Source organism: Apiospora aurea, assembly GCF_038362705.1.
Source record: "Apiospora aurea strain CBS 24483 chromosome Unknown utg000004l_segment0_segment0, whole genome shotgun sequence".
NCBI lineage: Eukaryota > Fungi > Ascomycota > Sordariomycetes > Amphisphaeriales > Apiosporaceae > Apiospora > Apiospora aurea.
The window spans coordinates 5,140,527-5,153,935 of record NW_027117391.1 but is presented as its reverse complement, the minus strand read 5'-3'; the positions used below and the strand labels follow the sequence as shown (position 1 = coordinate 5,153,935).

Below are 13,409 nucleotides of genomic sequence, written 5' to 3'. Positions count from 1 at the left end.
TAGCAGCAGCAGGCCCATGGATACTCTACATTCGTGCATTGACAGTCACGACCAAGACGTGAAGGGCAGAGCATCTTCACGTTGGTCAATTCCATGCGGTCATCTTTCACCTTGCTCTATTGGTTCAACATCAACCGGAGCTAAGGACCGAGTTTGGGGCCGGAGCTATTCGGCCACTCACCAGGCTTCTATTGTATCTTGGGATTCTTATACACCCCATGTTGACTTGTTGCCTTGCAAATAAAAGTTTTTTTAGACAGAAAACCATCCAGAAACTTGGTACCTGGAGGTTGTTACACCACCCAGACTCGGGAAATCCAGCCTTTTCTTTTGCCTTGTGTGCTCTACCTATTCTCCTAAAAGACGGGCACCAGGTAGTATCGTAGTACTGCATACCCCAGCTCGAAGTACCGCCTGCTGCTTGTTGACTCCGTGAAGCTCTGGACATGCCGGCCCTGGTCTAATGCGGTAAGAAGCTCCCTGAAACGATAGTAGTGTCCTGGATCTGCCATCAGCTCCTCGAGTGCATGCTTGTCATAACACCGCTGTAGGATATCGCCGTCCACGTGCTTCTCTTTGACGGAATCGTTCCGCGGCTCTGGGTTCGACCCGTCAATGTCGGCCATCCTGTCCGCGTCCCAGAAAAACGGACAGATCATCAGAGACTGCAGGGCGAGGTTGTGAATAAACCTAAGGAGTCGCCATGCGTCGCTGCCGAGAAGGACGATATGCTGCATGGAGCCGTCGATGCCAAGCCCAATGATATCAGCGTCATCTGGGCTGTTGCGAATGCGGTCGTATTGCAAGGTACGTGAGAAGGACTGCCACTGTGGCCTGGACCGGCACCGCCCGAAACGTCGGATCGATGTGGGAAGCTCGGCCAGGAGTACTGTCTGAAGGGGTCGTGCCCCTTGCGGAGGTTGCCACAGGCCCCAAAGCCCGCAGCAGACGTCAGACAGCAACGTGATTTGCTGCACACTACTCGCCTGTGACGCGTCGCCAGCCTCGATGCAGTGCATGCTAACTTTGGCCCTGTCGTCGCTGTAGAGCCGAATCATGGTGTCGTCTTCGGGGTCGCTCTTGTAGTCGAGCACCTCGAGCGATTCCCTTGAAGTGACCACATGGAGCTTTCCGTCCACCACCTCCATCCACTGAGCCGGAGAGCCAAGCTCGTGCGTTTTCGCCGTCTTTAGCTTCTTGTCCACCATGTCGATTATCTCATAGTGGACGTCTGAGCCCGTGCAGAGAAATACGCCGTGAGGGTCCGTTGCAACCGTGTGTATCGGTTGGTTGTATAATTTGGATCGCCATTTGGTCCAGAATTTAATTTTGCGCGAGGAACCTCGGTGGCTTTTGCTTGTCCCCGACTCCTCTGCATCGACTACATCCGCGGTGATGACCAACAGCCGCCCAAGGCTCTCGGGCAAGCTGGTCGCCAACACGATGTAGTCCCACTCCCTGCCATTCCGTTGGTATCTCCAACTCGCAATCGAAGGGACTCTAACATCTTCCTCCCCAAGCCCCGAGATGTAGTCCGTCTCATCTCCGGAACTGTCGGTGGGCAATGAAAGATCTTCCCCGGTGTCCGCGTCGATGAAGAGCAGCGAGTGTCGATTGCCATCGAACTCGTCCGCAACAACGACCATGAGAGCATTGAGCCTCTGGGAATAGAGTACTTTTACCGGCTTCCGGCCTAATTTGAAATGTCGCAGAACCGGCTTCGGCTGCAGCTCAAGCTCGGCAATATAAATAATTGTTCCAGACACCATGACCACTGGCATGCATGAAGGTCTTGCAGTGAGATGTTGTGGCAGTCTGGCCACCGCGTCGATGGAAGGGGTTGCCATTGCTGCGTCGCCGCTTTGGGTAGGCAGTACACGTAGTTTAGTCTCGAACAGGGGCTCCGGTACTCGCGAGTAGTCCCGCAAAACCGTGAGTTCCGAGTTGCAACAGACGAAAAACGACGGCGGGTCGCCATCCTGACCGAGGCTAAATACTTCAGCTGCAGATGCCCCGAACTTGTCATGGCGTATGGTGGCGTTCTGTAGATCGCCGGGATAGAGAACTACGGTGAACACATCGCCACTCCTTGTGCCTAGAACCAAGGTTGTAGAATCGGGCTGCTTTAGGACAGTCTCCATGCTAGTCACGGCCTCGATTCTGTTAGATGGCTCGCGCCTATCCGGGTCCAAGGTTTCTGTCCCTAATGCTTAGGAGGTGTCAGTTGGGTTTGGTCGGGATCATTGTGAAATAGTTGATACTTACAGGGAAGCAGGGCAACTTCCATCGGCGACTGCGGCCCCTGGAGTGTTGGGTCTACGGGGTAAAAAGCAAGCACTGGCCCAGCAGGGCGCCACACATTTGCTACCAACACCATGGAACTAGCGATGCTGGTCAAAGCAAGACATGTAACCTCTCCGTCCACGTCAAACAAGGGGCCTTGCGGGACATTCAAACCGTCGACTGTTAGCGTCTTCACGCTGAACTGCGAACCAGCAATGAGAGCAAGGCCCACGACACGACCATTGATGGCGGCGTGTGCAATGGAGACATCGAGGCCCTCGGCAAACTCATGGGCTAGATGGCGGGTACTATTCTCTCTTCTTTAGCATGGTACGGTAGGATGGATGGTATAGGTAAGCACGCACTTATCATCGTTTGTTACTATGGTGAGTGCGCCGGCAGTCACTTGGACTGTTATGTCATCAGACGTCGCACAGGCCAGTGTGCTTGAGGACAGGTCGTAAGGAACCATATGCTGTGTCATGAGTTCAGCCTGGAAAAAGTCGTCCGAGATATATAGAATGTCGCTCTTGTTCGGTGATGAGAGCAAGAGGTGAAGACCTCCATGGCTTTGATAGTTCGGTAGGGGGATTGGCCAGCAATGCTTGACGGGAATCTCAAAGTCCGTTTCTAGGCCGATGCTGGCCTCCAGGCCATAACGGAACTCTGTAATCGAACCCGCCTTTCCTCGCCCGGAGCAGGCAAATATCCTATCCTGTTGATAGGCCGTTTGGGTATCGGTGTTCCCACGTCGCTTAGACTTAGTGGTGACGCTTGTTTTCGTTGTGGCCAGATCAACAGTCGGTGACCAGTTGGGAATCGTCCCGATCTGTCTCGGGCGCTCTCTCGCTTCGATCTACAACAGCAAGTCAGCAAATTGCAATGGGCGGTCGTTGATCTCGGAAGAAGCCATACATTCCAGATTGCGCCAGAGCCCGAATCACCCCCGGTCACGAGGACGTCCGCTAAAGAATCCCACACACACCCGAAAGCCGTGTCGATATTGCAATCTACCGACCCCATCACAGTGCTTGTTTGCAGGTCCGAATCAAAACCAATCTCCAAGAACGTGATGATGCCGTCTTCCCGGGCTAGATAAATGACGTCGCCGTTCTTCAGGAATGCCGGTAACCGATAGGGGCGAGTCCACGCCGTCCAGAGGGGTTCGCCATGGCCAAAGTGGTATTCGCTTTCTTCGTGCTCTCCTAATGTGAATGGTGCGAATTGGGGAGGGCCGTGGGGCAGGCCGTGGAGGACGGCGCTGTCCTGTTCCGTTATGATCATGAAGCTGCTCCTGACTGTGAGCGGCACAATCAGGAGTGGGAATTGCCATTGCGGTGCCAGGTGGTAGCCGCTCTTTTCTTCTCTGAGGACTGCTCTGAGATCCTCACCAAGTTCCCAGTCGTACACCGCAAGTCGACCGGCTTGTTTGCGTATGATAATCATCATCAAGATGATATGAAAATCGTTTTCAGGGGCCGGGTATAGGAATTCTAGTTTGTGTATCACACCGTTAACCGCTCGAGATCTGAAGGACTTGATGGGATTCAGGGGATATCTCTGAGAATGGCGGGCCTGCAGAGTCTCCATGGACTCTAGTTCGTAAACTAGAAAGTTGTTTTGGGCGCAGGCAAGGACGAGGTATCTGGAGCTGGGATCGACGGCCATGTGGAAGCCGGGATGCACCAAGCTTTTGTCTGGCATTTCGTGAGAGGATGACACGAATTCCAGACTCCCGTCGCTGCCTTCCTTGAGGTAGAGAAACACCAACGCGCCACGTTCCAGCATGAGGGCAAGGAACTGCGGAGGGAGCGCGCTGGGTGGTGTACGAGTAGTGCCAGGGGCTTGGGTCGGGTCAAGCATTTCCACATCGTCGTCCTCCGTCTTGATACGTGGGTTGTTGTCGCCGTCGCCGTAGCCCCTGAAATAGTTGGGAGGCTGTCCAACAACGCGAGCATTGCGAATTCGCGAACCAAAATCCGACTTCCGAATGACATTATGAAGCTGGCTGTCCTGGCTCAGCTCGCATATCTGGATGAAGTTATCCTATGCCATGTTAGCGAACTCAAACACAACGAGCCGGAGCATGCGGGAAAAAGAAAATGACGCCCCAACACCGGCCTCGAAGAAGCAACCGAGAAAAACAAAACAAAACAAAAACAGTCCATTCGGGCCACACTGGGATCCGAAGATATCCGTATGCCAGTTAAAGCACGCCTGTCACGGCAGCGGCCAGGTGGGGGTAATAGTAGGAAGTCACCCACCCCTATAAGAGCAACGTCGTGGTTGCGGGACGACCTGAGGTGTACGGGAAGTACCCAGCGAAAGATGGGGCTGTCGACGATGGTTCTCGTGAGAATGCCGTAGTTGGGTGGTTCTGCAGGCCGCGGCCGTGTCTTGGATTTTGCAGCTGTCGTTCCCTTGAAGAGCTCCATGGGTTCCAGCGTTCGCGTGACCCATTGGCCGCCCTCGAAGACGCTTGTTTGCAGCGCCATTGTTTTGTCGCATCAGACTTCACCGCGCGAGGATAGGCCAAGATCGAAGACCGCCGACGTCTGGGGTAGGTCTGGAAGGAAAGGATAATGGAGCAGGCTGCAGTAGCACAGAAGCTGACACGGCAGCAACTCAAAGTGCCTTTGGGGCCTGCACAGCATAGACGATCGCCTGCCACAGGACGCTCGTGGGCCACACTTTTGTGGGAGGACAATCTCGTGCTCCCCAGGGGAAGAGGCTGACGGCAGACTATATCAGCATCTCAGAACGGCCCCCTGACGATTGTGGCTTGCAGAGTTGACCCGAGTTAGAGGAGTCGACCTGGTAGTTGGGTACACATAAGGGGGGCGCATTCAGAGACATGGAAAGCCGATGATGCACGGCCCCTTGGGCAGATCCTATTCGTAGACAGAGCTGCTGTGGTGGGTATGTAAGAGACAGGCAGCGCAGGACAGGACAGGACTAGATCAACAACCATGTGGCGAGGGTTGCTGATCCGAGCTGTTGCCGGTCACAGTGCATGCGTACACAGACAGAACAGGAACACAGCCCTGGCACTTGGGCGGGAGGAAGCGGTGTTCAAGATGGATGGAAGGCCATGCAGATCCTCAAGGTGTAGGTGAGATCAGCTAAAGTTAGACGACCCGTCTGCACGATCCGGAATGCGACAAACAATTTGAAACCGGGGTGGGATGCAAGAGGCGATTTCGCTGGGCGCAGTCCGGCCAATCCTGGTTCCCCGGGGCGGCGTGTGTACAGTATGGATGGATGTTTGTGTCTGTGTGCAGGGCGTCTTGACCGGATCGTGAGATGGATTGGCCTATTCCGTCAGAGTTGCGGGGAATCCCAAGGATTGTTTAATTGTTGCGATAGCGGCGCGAGGGTGTGGTGGGTATTTGGTATTTTTTGGGGGGGAGGTGGCCTGGCCTGGAGGTTGGAGGGGTCGTTCCCAGGTTGGTTCTACCTACCGCCTGTGCATTTTTATTTTTGTAAGGCTACTTACTGCTACTACTCCTCCTCCGTACCTAACTGCTTGCTACCTGACTTATTAACGACGGTACATGCCTACCTCGCAGACCTCAGGTTCTGCTCAGGTATGTAAGTACATGTTCACTCACACCTCCTGGTATGAAGGTGACAACCAACATAACGGAATTACCCAAGTTTATTCCTTGCAACAACTCCGCAACTGCGGCCTCGCTGATCTACTGTTGATGTCAAGTACATACGCACTTGCATGTGCTTGCCGTTGTATACATTGGTCCATCGACATGTAGGCAGCCTGTGTGTCCATTCCCGACTTCCTGTAATAGCCATCGGATTATAAGCCACCCGTTCCTTTCTTTCGCCCATCATCTATGTGTGTGCATTCGCAAGCCTGGTATGAAAAGGATCCTGGTATGCATGGCAAGACAGACCCCAGCCCCAAGGCTTCCACTAATGATGATCAAATTCTATCTGACTCGGGATATCTACAAGTACCATGCCTCCCGTCCCTCGCTCATGGGGTGGGAAGAAGAGACCGGAATTACTAATCATAACTTCAGCAAGCACCCCCAGAGGATCTAAAATTGGGCATCCACCCATCGCGGATGTACGCGAGGGTACACACCGAGCAGGGCACAGTGGCCTGCTCTTTGTGAATTGTTGGCGTATCTGGTGGGCGGTCTCTAATCAAAGTCCTCTCCAGGCCAAGATGAAGACATTGAAGGCGGCTGGAGTACTTGGTGATGATACCGAGTCATCTAGCGGTAAACAATTTTCCTGCAGCGGAATAGCGGCACACCTCGTGCTCATGGGACAACCGGTGTAGTCTGTCTGTGCTTCATCAAGGCATCCACTTGCTCGCACTTTTGCCCAAGGCAGACGGCGTGACATATACGGCGTCACTGCCCGGTTTTGACCTTGTATGCGCAGCTGCAGTGTGCATATCGCTTAGACTTGTAAACGTCTCGAGAGCCGCGTTGCTGTCGAAACGGTGAGTCCCTTTCGCTCGCTCCCTCCGCGGGAGTGCTTCCGGCAGTACCCAGCCAAGCCAAGCTGCCCGAATAGGATTAAAGCCATTGTCCCCTGCACCCTGGGAGCAGGGTATAATCGATCTCATCATGCGAGTGACCGATCGTGAGGCTAGGTAGAGCCCAGCTACTGGATAGGTCCATGGACACCAGTGTTCGGTACGAACTGCACGCTGAACCGCAAGGTGCTGTACCAGGTAGGCATCCTTGGGGGTATAGCAGCAGCGGTGTCTCATAAAACAAGGGTGGTGGTATGGGGCCAGCAAGACATAGGTAGTCAAGCGGCAGTGGCGGTCGATGATGAGTCGGAGTCGGCTGGCCACTAGAGCCCGGATGTGGCATACAGTATACTTGCTTTTGGACGACGTTCAGCATCCGTGCCAGGGCGACAACATCCGCTGCGTCTTTATTGTTTCAGACGGCCCACCTGTAATACATTGATATAGGCACGGCGTGTCCAAACACGTCGTCTGCCAAGTATTACCGACTGGATGGACAAGGCACATCGAGCGCGAGACACGGACGGTGTATAGCAGCACTACGTACGCCTGTGAGCAGATCGCTGATCTTGGTTTACTTTTCAGCATCCAATGCTTAAAAATAGACTAGTAAGACATGCGCACAGTCTGAATGGAGAGGATAAAAATATTTCCTCGGACAGTTCTTGCAGCCCGCATTGCGGCAAAAAGGTCGCTTTGATAGGTGCGGTAATGACTTCCAAGGTAGGAGGTAGGCAGACGACAGTGCCGGGATTCCAGAACCTCGTATGCATAGATGGCAGGCAGGCGGGATCTACTTGGCCAATGACAATAATAGCCAGGTAGGTGCATTTACCGCCAGTTTGGAAGCCGAAAAGGAAGCATCGGAGGGGAAACCATGCCTAAGACGATTTTAGCACGTCGGGATGGCCATCAACGGCATCCGTAGTAATCGTTGGTGGATGTGATCGCTGCCAGACCACGACCCGTCCCATCTTGCATTTCTCATCTTGCATCCCGAGTAATCTTGATGCCCGTTGCAGACGCATCCACCCCCTTCGGAGCTTGAACCGCTCTGGGCGACCGGCGACCGGATCTGAGCAGAGGCTCCCCCGTGAATACACACCGGTTCCTGGATGCGTGTAAGTGTGAGATTCATTGGCATTATTCAGAGTTTTAGTCACGGCAGGTAGGACAACTTAGAGGAGATTTGCTGCGGCTGAGATATGCGGGAGGATAAAGCCCTTAATAAGCAGTAAAGTTGTACGTTTCAGGTTACATTTTATTTATTAACCTATTAAGTAGACCAAACATAGAACTCTCGGGCCGTGCCACGTCAACACGCGACGGAACCACGACTTTAACGACTTTGACGACTCTAGCGACTCTGGATATGGTCCTCCTCCCATTTAACAACACCATTGCTAATAAACCCCACTACGTCACACCTGGAAGCCAACGCATCCCAGGCACACTTGAATTGAATTTGATTGCCAGTAAAAGGACCAGTAGCCCACTTCCAAGGAACGGCAACCGAAACAGATCAGACGGAGTCCTGAGCTGGGCCGTCCTCATTGATTGCAAATGGCCATTGCTGGCAGTGCCTGATCCTCTTCTCCTCTACATAGATGCAGACCTCTTCGACGCCGTGAGCTTAGTACATCCTGGTCTCCCCCCGGACTGAACCCGTACGCACACAATGAGTAGCCATGGCGAGCCGGACAGCGACTGGAATGAAAAGAAGATGACGGGCGGTACCACTTCCCCCGCGAGTGAATCCATGCACACCTCGGCCTCTACGCTACCCTCGCAAAGCAACAGCGAGGATCCCCGCCGGGAAGAGAGGGCCGCGAAAGCCCAGGCCATATTAGAGGCCTGCAAAGGCGGCGACATCCAGACCCTCGCCGATTTGGCCGTGACCGACGGCGGATTCTTATTCGACGACCTCCGCCGCCAAGCATGTGAGTGATTGTCCCGATCCGAAAACGCCGTCTTCTCTGGCGGATGTGGTATCTTCAACCCAAGCAGCTTGAACTAATGCCCGTTCACAGGGCCTATTCTTCTCGGCTCCTCATCGTCCTCGGACCCTGCTCAACACAACGAGACCCCAACTATACGAAGAGAACCATCTAGCGAAAATGAAAAGGAAGCGGGCGAGCAAGCTTGGCAGGAGCTCCCGCGACATCGAGACGAAGACCAAGTGGGCCTAGATGTCAACAGGAGCTTCATATACTATCCTGATCCCAATGGTACGAAGACTGCAATCAAAAAGGGTAATCGCACACTGACGCTGGATAATTCTCCTAGACACCTCCCAAGCCGACCTGGACCACAAGAAGACCGAGCTCTCCGACCTGATCACCGAGACCCTGCGCCGCCACCCGTACCTCTGCTACTTCCAAGGCTACCACGACATCTGCCAAGTGCTGCTGCTGGTGCTGGCGCCAGCGCAGCGGCCGAGCGCCATGGCGCGCCTCTCGGCCCTGCGCATCCGGGACTTCATGCTGCCGAACCTCGCGCCCGCAATCGCGCAGCTGCGCCTGATCCCCGACATCCTGGACGCCGCCGACCCGGCCCTGTGCGCGCACCTGTCCCAGACGGAGCCATTCTTCGCGCTCTCGGGCACGCTGACCATGTACGCGCACGACATCCAGTCCTACGGCGCCATCGCGCGCCTCTTCGATGCGCTGCTCGCGCGTGAGCCCGTCTTCGGGGTGTACATGTTCGCGCGCATCGTCTTGGACCGGCGGGCCGAGCTGTTCGACACGCCCGCCAACGAGCCCGAGATGCTGCACTCGATCCTCTCGAAGCTGCCGCAGCCCCTCAAGCTCGAGGAGCTCATCCGCGACACCGCGGCCCTCTTCGACCGCCACCCGCCCGAGTCCCTCCGCGCCTGGCGCCGCCGCATCTCCCCCGCCAGCGTCCTCAAGACCGCCCGCGACGCCCGCGCCGCCGCCGCCCAGTCCATGCGCGACGGCGAGCGCTACTTCCAGGCCCAGCTCCGCGAGCTCCAGTGGGCCGAGCGCAAGGAGCAGCTCGCCCGCACCGCCTGGAGCTACGCCGTCGCCGCCCGCCAGCGCGCGCGCACGCCCCTGGGCCGCGGCCTCATCCTCGCCGTCCTCGTCGGTGTGGCGGCCGTGTACTTTCGCAAGGCGCAGCCCAATGGCGTCATGGCGTACCTGGCATCGTTCTGGTCGTCCAGGGGAGGTTAGTCACTGCCTGTTTTCGTTCAAGGGAAAATATTGCCATTCTCACCGCTCCCCCGGCTGTGGAAGTGTGTGCCAAAAGTTTTTGATCAGGTTTATTCGTGATCGACTAGAGGTGTATGGAGTTTTTCTTTTGTGGGAAAAGGGGAATTCCGTCGGTACGACTAGGGGGCTATTGGAATACTGGAACAAAATTTACGCCGCGGTTCGTCCTGCAGGTGCTTAGACGTGTTATACACCTCCTAGATGGATGCTTGTACTATAGCCACATATATACCCATAAATTTACTTTCTTGTGATCATAATAACGGCGTCCCAGAAGATACTATTCATGGCGCAAGTCTCTGATGTACATTTGAGATTGCCTGTGTAGTGGTCGTTCAAGATCATATGTGGCATTACTGTCTATTTACCCAAATATTGGTCATGTTTGGTTCTTTGCAATTGGCACCGGCTAAGATGCTTCCTGGAAGGCCGCTTTCAGGCCCTCGAAATGCTCCTGCTCTTCCTCGGCCAGCTTGCCAGTAGTGTCGCTGATGATGGTCAAGATCAGACTATAATTATTGTACAGGAACCTCTCCCTCTTCCGCTTGTCCGTGCCAAACGCCGTGCTATACTTGGTCAGGAACGCCTCCATTTCCGACCGCAGCCGGCGCAGACTGGTCACCACTGGCTCGTCGTCGCCGGCCTCCGTGCTGAGCGCCAAGATGCCGTGCACCAGCTGGCCGAAGCGCTGCGTCGCGACGTGCGGCGCCGCCGACAGCTTGGCCTGTTCCGCCTTGGGCGGCGGCTTGGTCGGGAGCGCCGACGTCAGCGTGCGGACCGACTCCGCATGAGCGCTCATGACGACCTGCAGGCGCGGCCAGAGGAGCATGGCCGTCGCGTTGACGTAGCTGTCCGCGGCCGGCATCTTCCGCCGCTGGAGCTCGAACTGGAAGTGCTGGTTTAGGCGAACGCATAGCAGCAGGCCGAGCGCGTCATAGGTGTCGGTGATCAAGGTCTTGGTAAGCGCCTGTCCCAGTGCGAACGTGGGATCGAAAATGTACGTGAAATTTTTGTTAATGGTCGAATAGGAGAGGGCAGGCGAGAAAAAGGAGGCGAGGAAGGTATACTCGGACGTGGCATTGTCAATGAGCGCCAGGTTGAAATTACGGAAAGTGACCTCCAGATAATGGGTGCTCTTCTCTTCTTCTGCCAGGTATGAGGATATAGCACCTTGGTCCCTTGTCTTCAATAAGTCAATACGGCGGCCCAAGTTGAACGCGTCATGCGGCGGACCGGATATCTTGGCCGATCCAAGTACTGTGCCCTTCCGAGATGTGTCCTCGTTGCCAAGAACGTCGGTTTTGTCGAGATTGTGCAGCTTCAGTTTCTTGAGCGCGGCCTCGTAGCGGGTGAATTGATTGAGATAATACCAGCGCATGGTGTTTTGGTACGCCAAGCTAATCTCGTTGGCAAGTTGGGCATGATGCCTGTGGAGGAAGGAGAATAGATCCTTGAAACGGAGGAAGTTCTGCTGTTGTATAATCTGCGCGTTGATGTGTGGTGATCGCAATGCCTTGACCTGCGCAACCAAGAAGTCCCGTATCCTTTCTACTGCCTTGATGACCAACTTCTCTAATAATGGGCCGAGATCTTGGAGCCCTTTGCTGTTCTGGGCGCCGGCGGCATTTTTCTTGTAGGCCGTGGCTCGCTTGTCAACCTCCGCGAGGGCCTTGAGCCAAGCCTCGTCAATATGGCTCTCTGCTATCATGGATACGACCACGGGGGATACACTGATTTCTTCCACGACCGGGCCCAACCCTTTCTCGACTGCCTTCCGGTTCTCGAGCCGTACATTGAGGGCCGTCGAACGGGCTTGTAACGTTTCGATGTCTGCCGATACGTTCGCCAAGTCATTCCGGAAGCTCGTCAGGTTCGTCTCCACCGAGCTTAGCACTTCGTCACAGCCGCGTATAGATCGATGTAGGTCCTCGAATTTGGTCTTATCGTTCTCGTCTAGCAAGGCACATTAGCGGGGAGGAAACAGAGGCGGTTGCGGACGGGACTAGACGTACATTCTTCAACTGTCTGAGTTCTATGTACACCGGGCCCATCTTCGCCGTAGTCTTCGGCATGCGCAAGCTCCGTCAAAGACAGCCCGCCAAAATCGAAGTCGAGATCCAAGGCATCTTCTGTCACCGATTCCGCGGCCCGCTTCGCTGTAGCTGGGGTTTCTGGCTCTCCGCCGAGCAGTCGTTGGAGCACATTGACAGGGTCGGGTCCGTTGTATGCTGTGGTTGACTGCTTGAGTGCCGAGCCGTTGGCCTTGCGCGAGTAGGCTAGGAGGGATGACGTCGAGGAATCGTTGGAGACGTTGGAGGCCAGTGACTGGAAGGATGACGTGCGCGCGACGAGGCCAGGGCGTTGTTGTGATGTGACATAGGGGCCGAGTCCGCTTGGGGTCCTCCGACCCGGCGATGGTGAATATGCGCGGCTTCCTGGCGGCGTGGTGCTTGGTGTCGTGGCTTGCGCGGCAAGTCGGTCCAACCACATGTTGGGATATGCGACTGCGGATGGATTCCTCTTGAAAGTGCGACTACGTTATAACCTTGACATGATGGGGTCAGCCCGGGATGAGCGAATTGGTGGCCCTGTTTCGTCTGGCAACAGGTTCGTGGTTGAGGTCGTGGTTCGTAGTTCGTTGTCCGTTGACGGTATCGGTGATCAATGGCGCCGATAAGCCAAGCAAGCTGTCAATTATGTAGCTGTCGCAGGTAGTGAGTGCTACGGCAACAGCCTCCTATTGACCCTTAAGCTTCGGGGAACATGATTGGTTCAGGGCCCTTTCCCCAGCTAAGGACAGCCCCAGGCCCGAGAGCCACCCCTTGTATGTATTCGAGAGTTCCACCTTTCGATGATGCCAATTGAATCTTCCCGTGCAATCAAGATCCGATGCCGACCTCAGCGAGATCAAGTATTGGATGATGTGCAAATAACAGTAAATCAAACACGACCCAGCCGCCTATGACCACCATGATCCTCAAATGCTTGCAACTGCTGACTGCTTCACTAGTGAGTGACCTGGTCGCCCGCCATACGGACGTTCGGCCTGCAACTCTGACTTTTGTTGTCGTATGTATGCACGAGTGATACGTACTGTTTGCGCAAGGCCGGCTCACAACGCAAGGCGACCGCATACCTGCTTCACATGTACGGTTTGTGTCGGGGAAATAGGCTAGGTGGTCTACAGGCTGAATTCCTGTCTCGGCTGGGCACATGCACTTGAAGCTGTGGCTGACTGCACGATGTTTACATGCTGAAGCACACACCGATGGTAAGCTCCAGGACACTTCCCCGGCCGCTGAACACTGCTACAACACTGCTATCAATGGAGGATCAGATCGAGGAGTGGTCTAGAGTTAGGTAGCCCCTAGATCGGACTTAAAGCACAC

General features: G+C 55.0%; 3 protein-coding genes across 3 annotated transcripts; 1 reads left to right on the top strand and 2 right to left on the bottom strand.

The window, feature by feature from the left end:
- Nucleotides 1-356: 356 nt before the first annotated feature.
- On the bottom strand, nt 357-4,778 carry PG986_006357 (uncharacterized protein; the record flags this gene model as incomplete). Its single annotated transcript, XM_066842579.1, has 5 exons — nt 357-2,203; nt 2,266-2,591; nt 2,649-3,139; nt 3,199-4,329; nt 4,548-4,778. The coding sequence occupies 5 exons, from the start codon at nt 4,776-4,778 to the stop codon at nt 357-359; spliced, it is 4,026 nt and encodes a 1,341-aa protein (XP_066702441.1).
- Nucleotides 4,779-8,468: 3,690 nt separating this feature from the next.
- PG986_006356 (gtpase-activating protein gyp10 protein) lies at nt 8,469-9,981 on the top strand (the record flags this gene model as incomplete). Its single annotated transcript, XM_066842578.1, has 3 exons — nt 8,469-8,730; nt 8,821-9,018; nt 9,077-9,981. 3 exons carry the CDS (start codon nt 8,469-8,471, stop codon nt 9,979-9,981), a joined length of 1,365 nt encoding a protein of 454 aa, XP_066702440.1.
- Nucleotides 9,982-10,429: 448 nt separating this feature from the next.
- PG986_006355 (Vps52/Sac2 family protein) lies at nt 10,430-12,510 on the bottom strand (the record flags this gene model as incomplete). Its single annotated transcript, XM_066842577.1, has 2 exons — nt 10,430-11,973; nt 12,033-12,510. The coding sequence occupies 2 exons, from the start codon at nt 12,508-12,510 to the stop codon at nt 10,430-10,432; spliced, it is 2,022 nt and encodes a 673-aa protein (XP_066702439.1).
- Between the last annotated feature and the right edge of the window lie 899 nt (nt 12,511-13,409).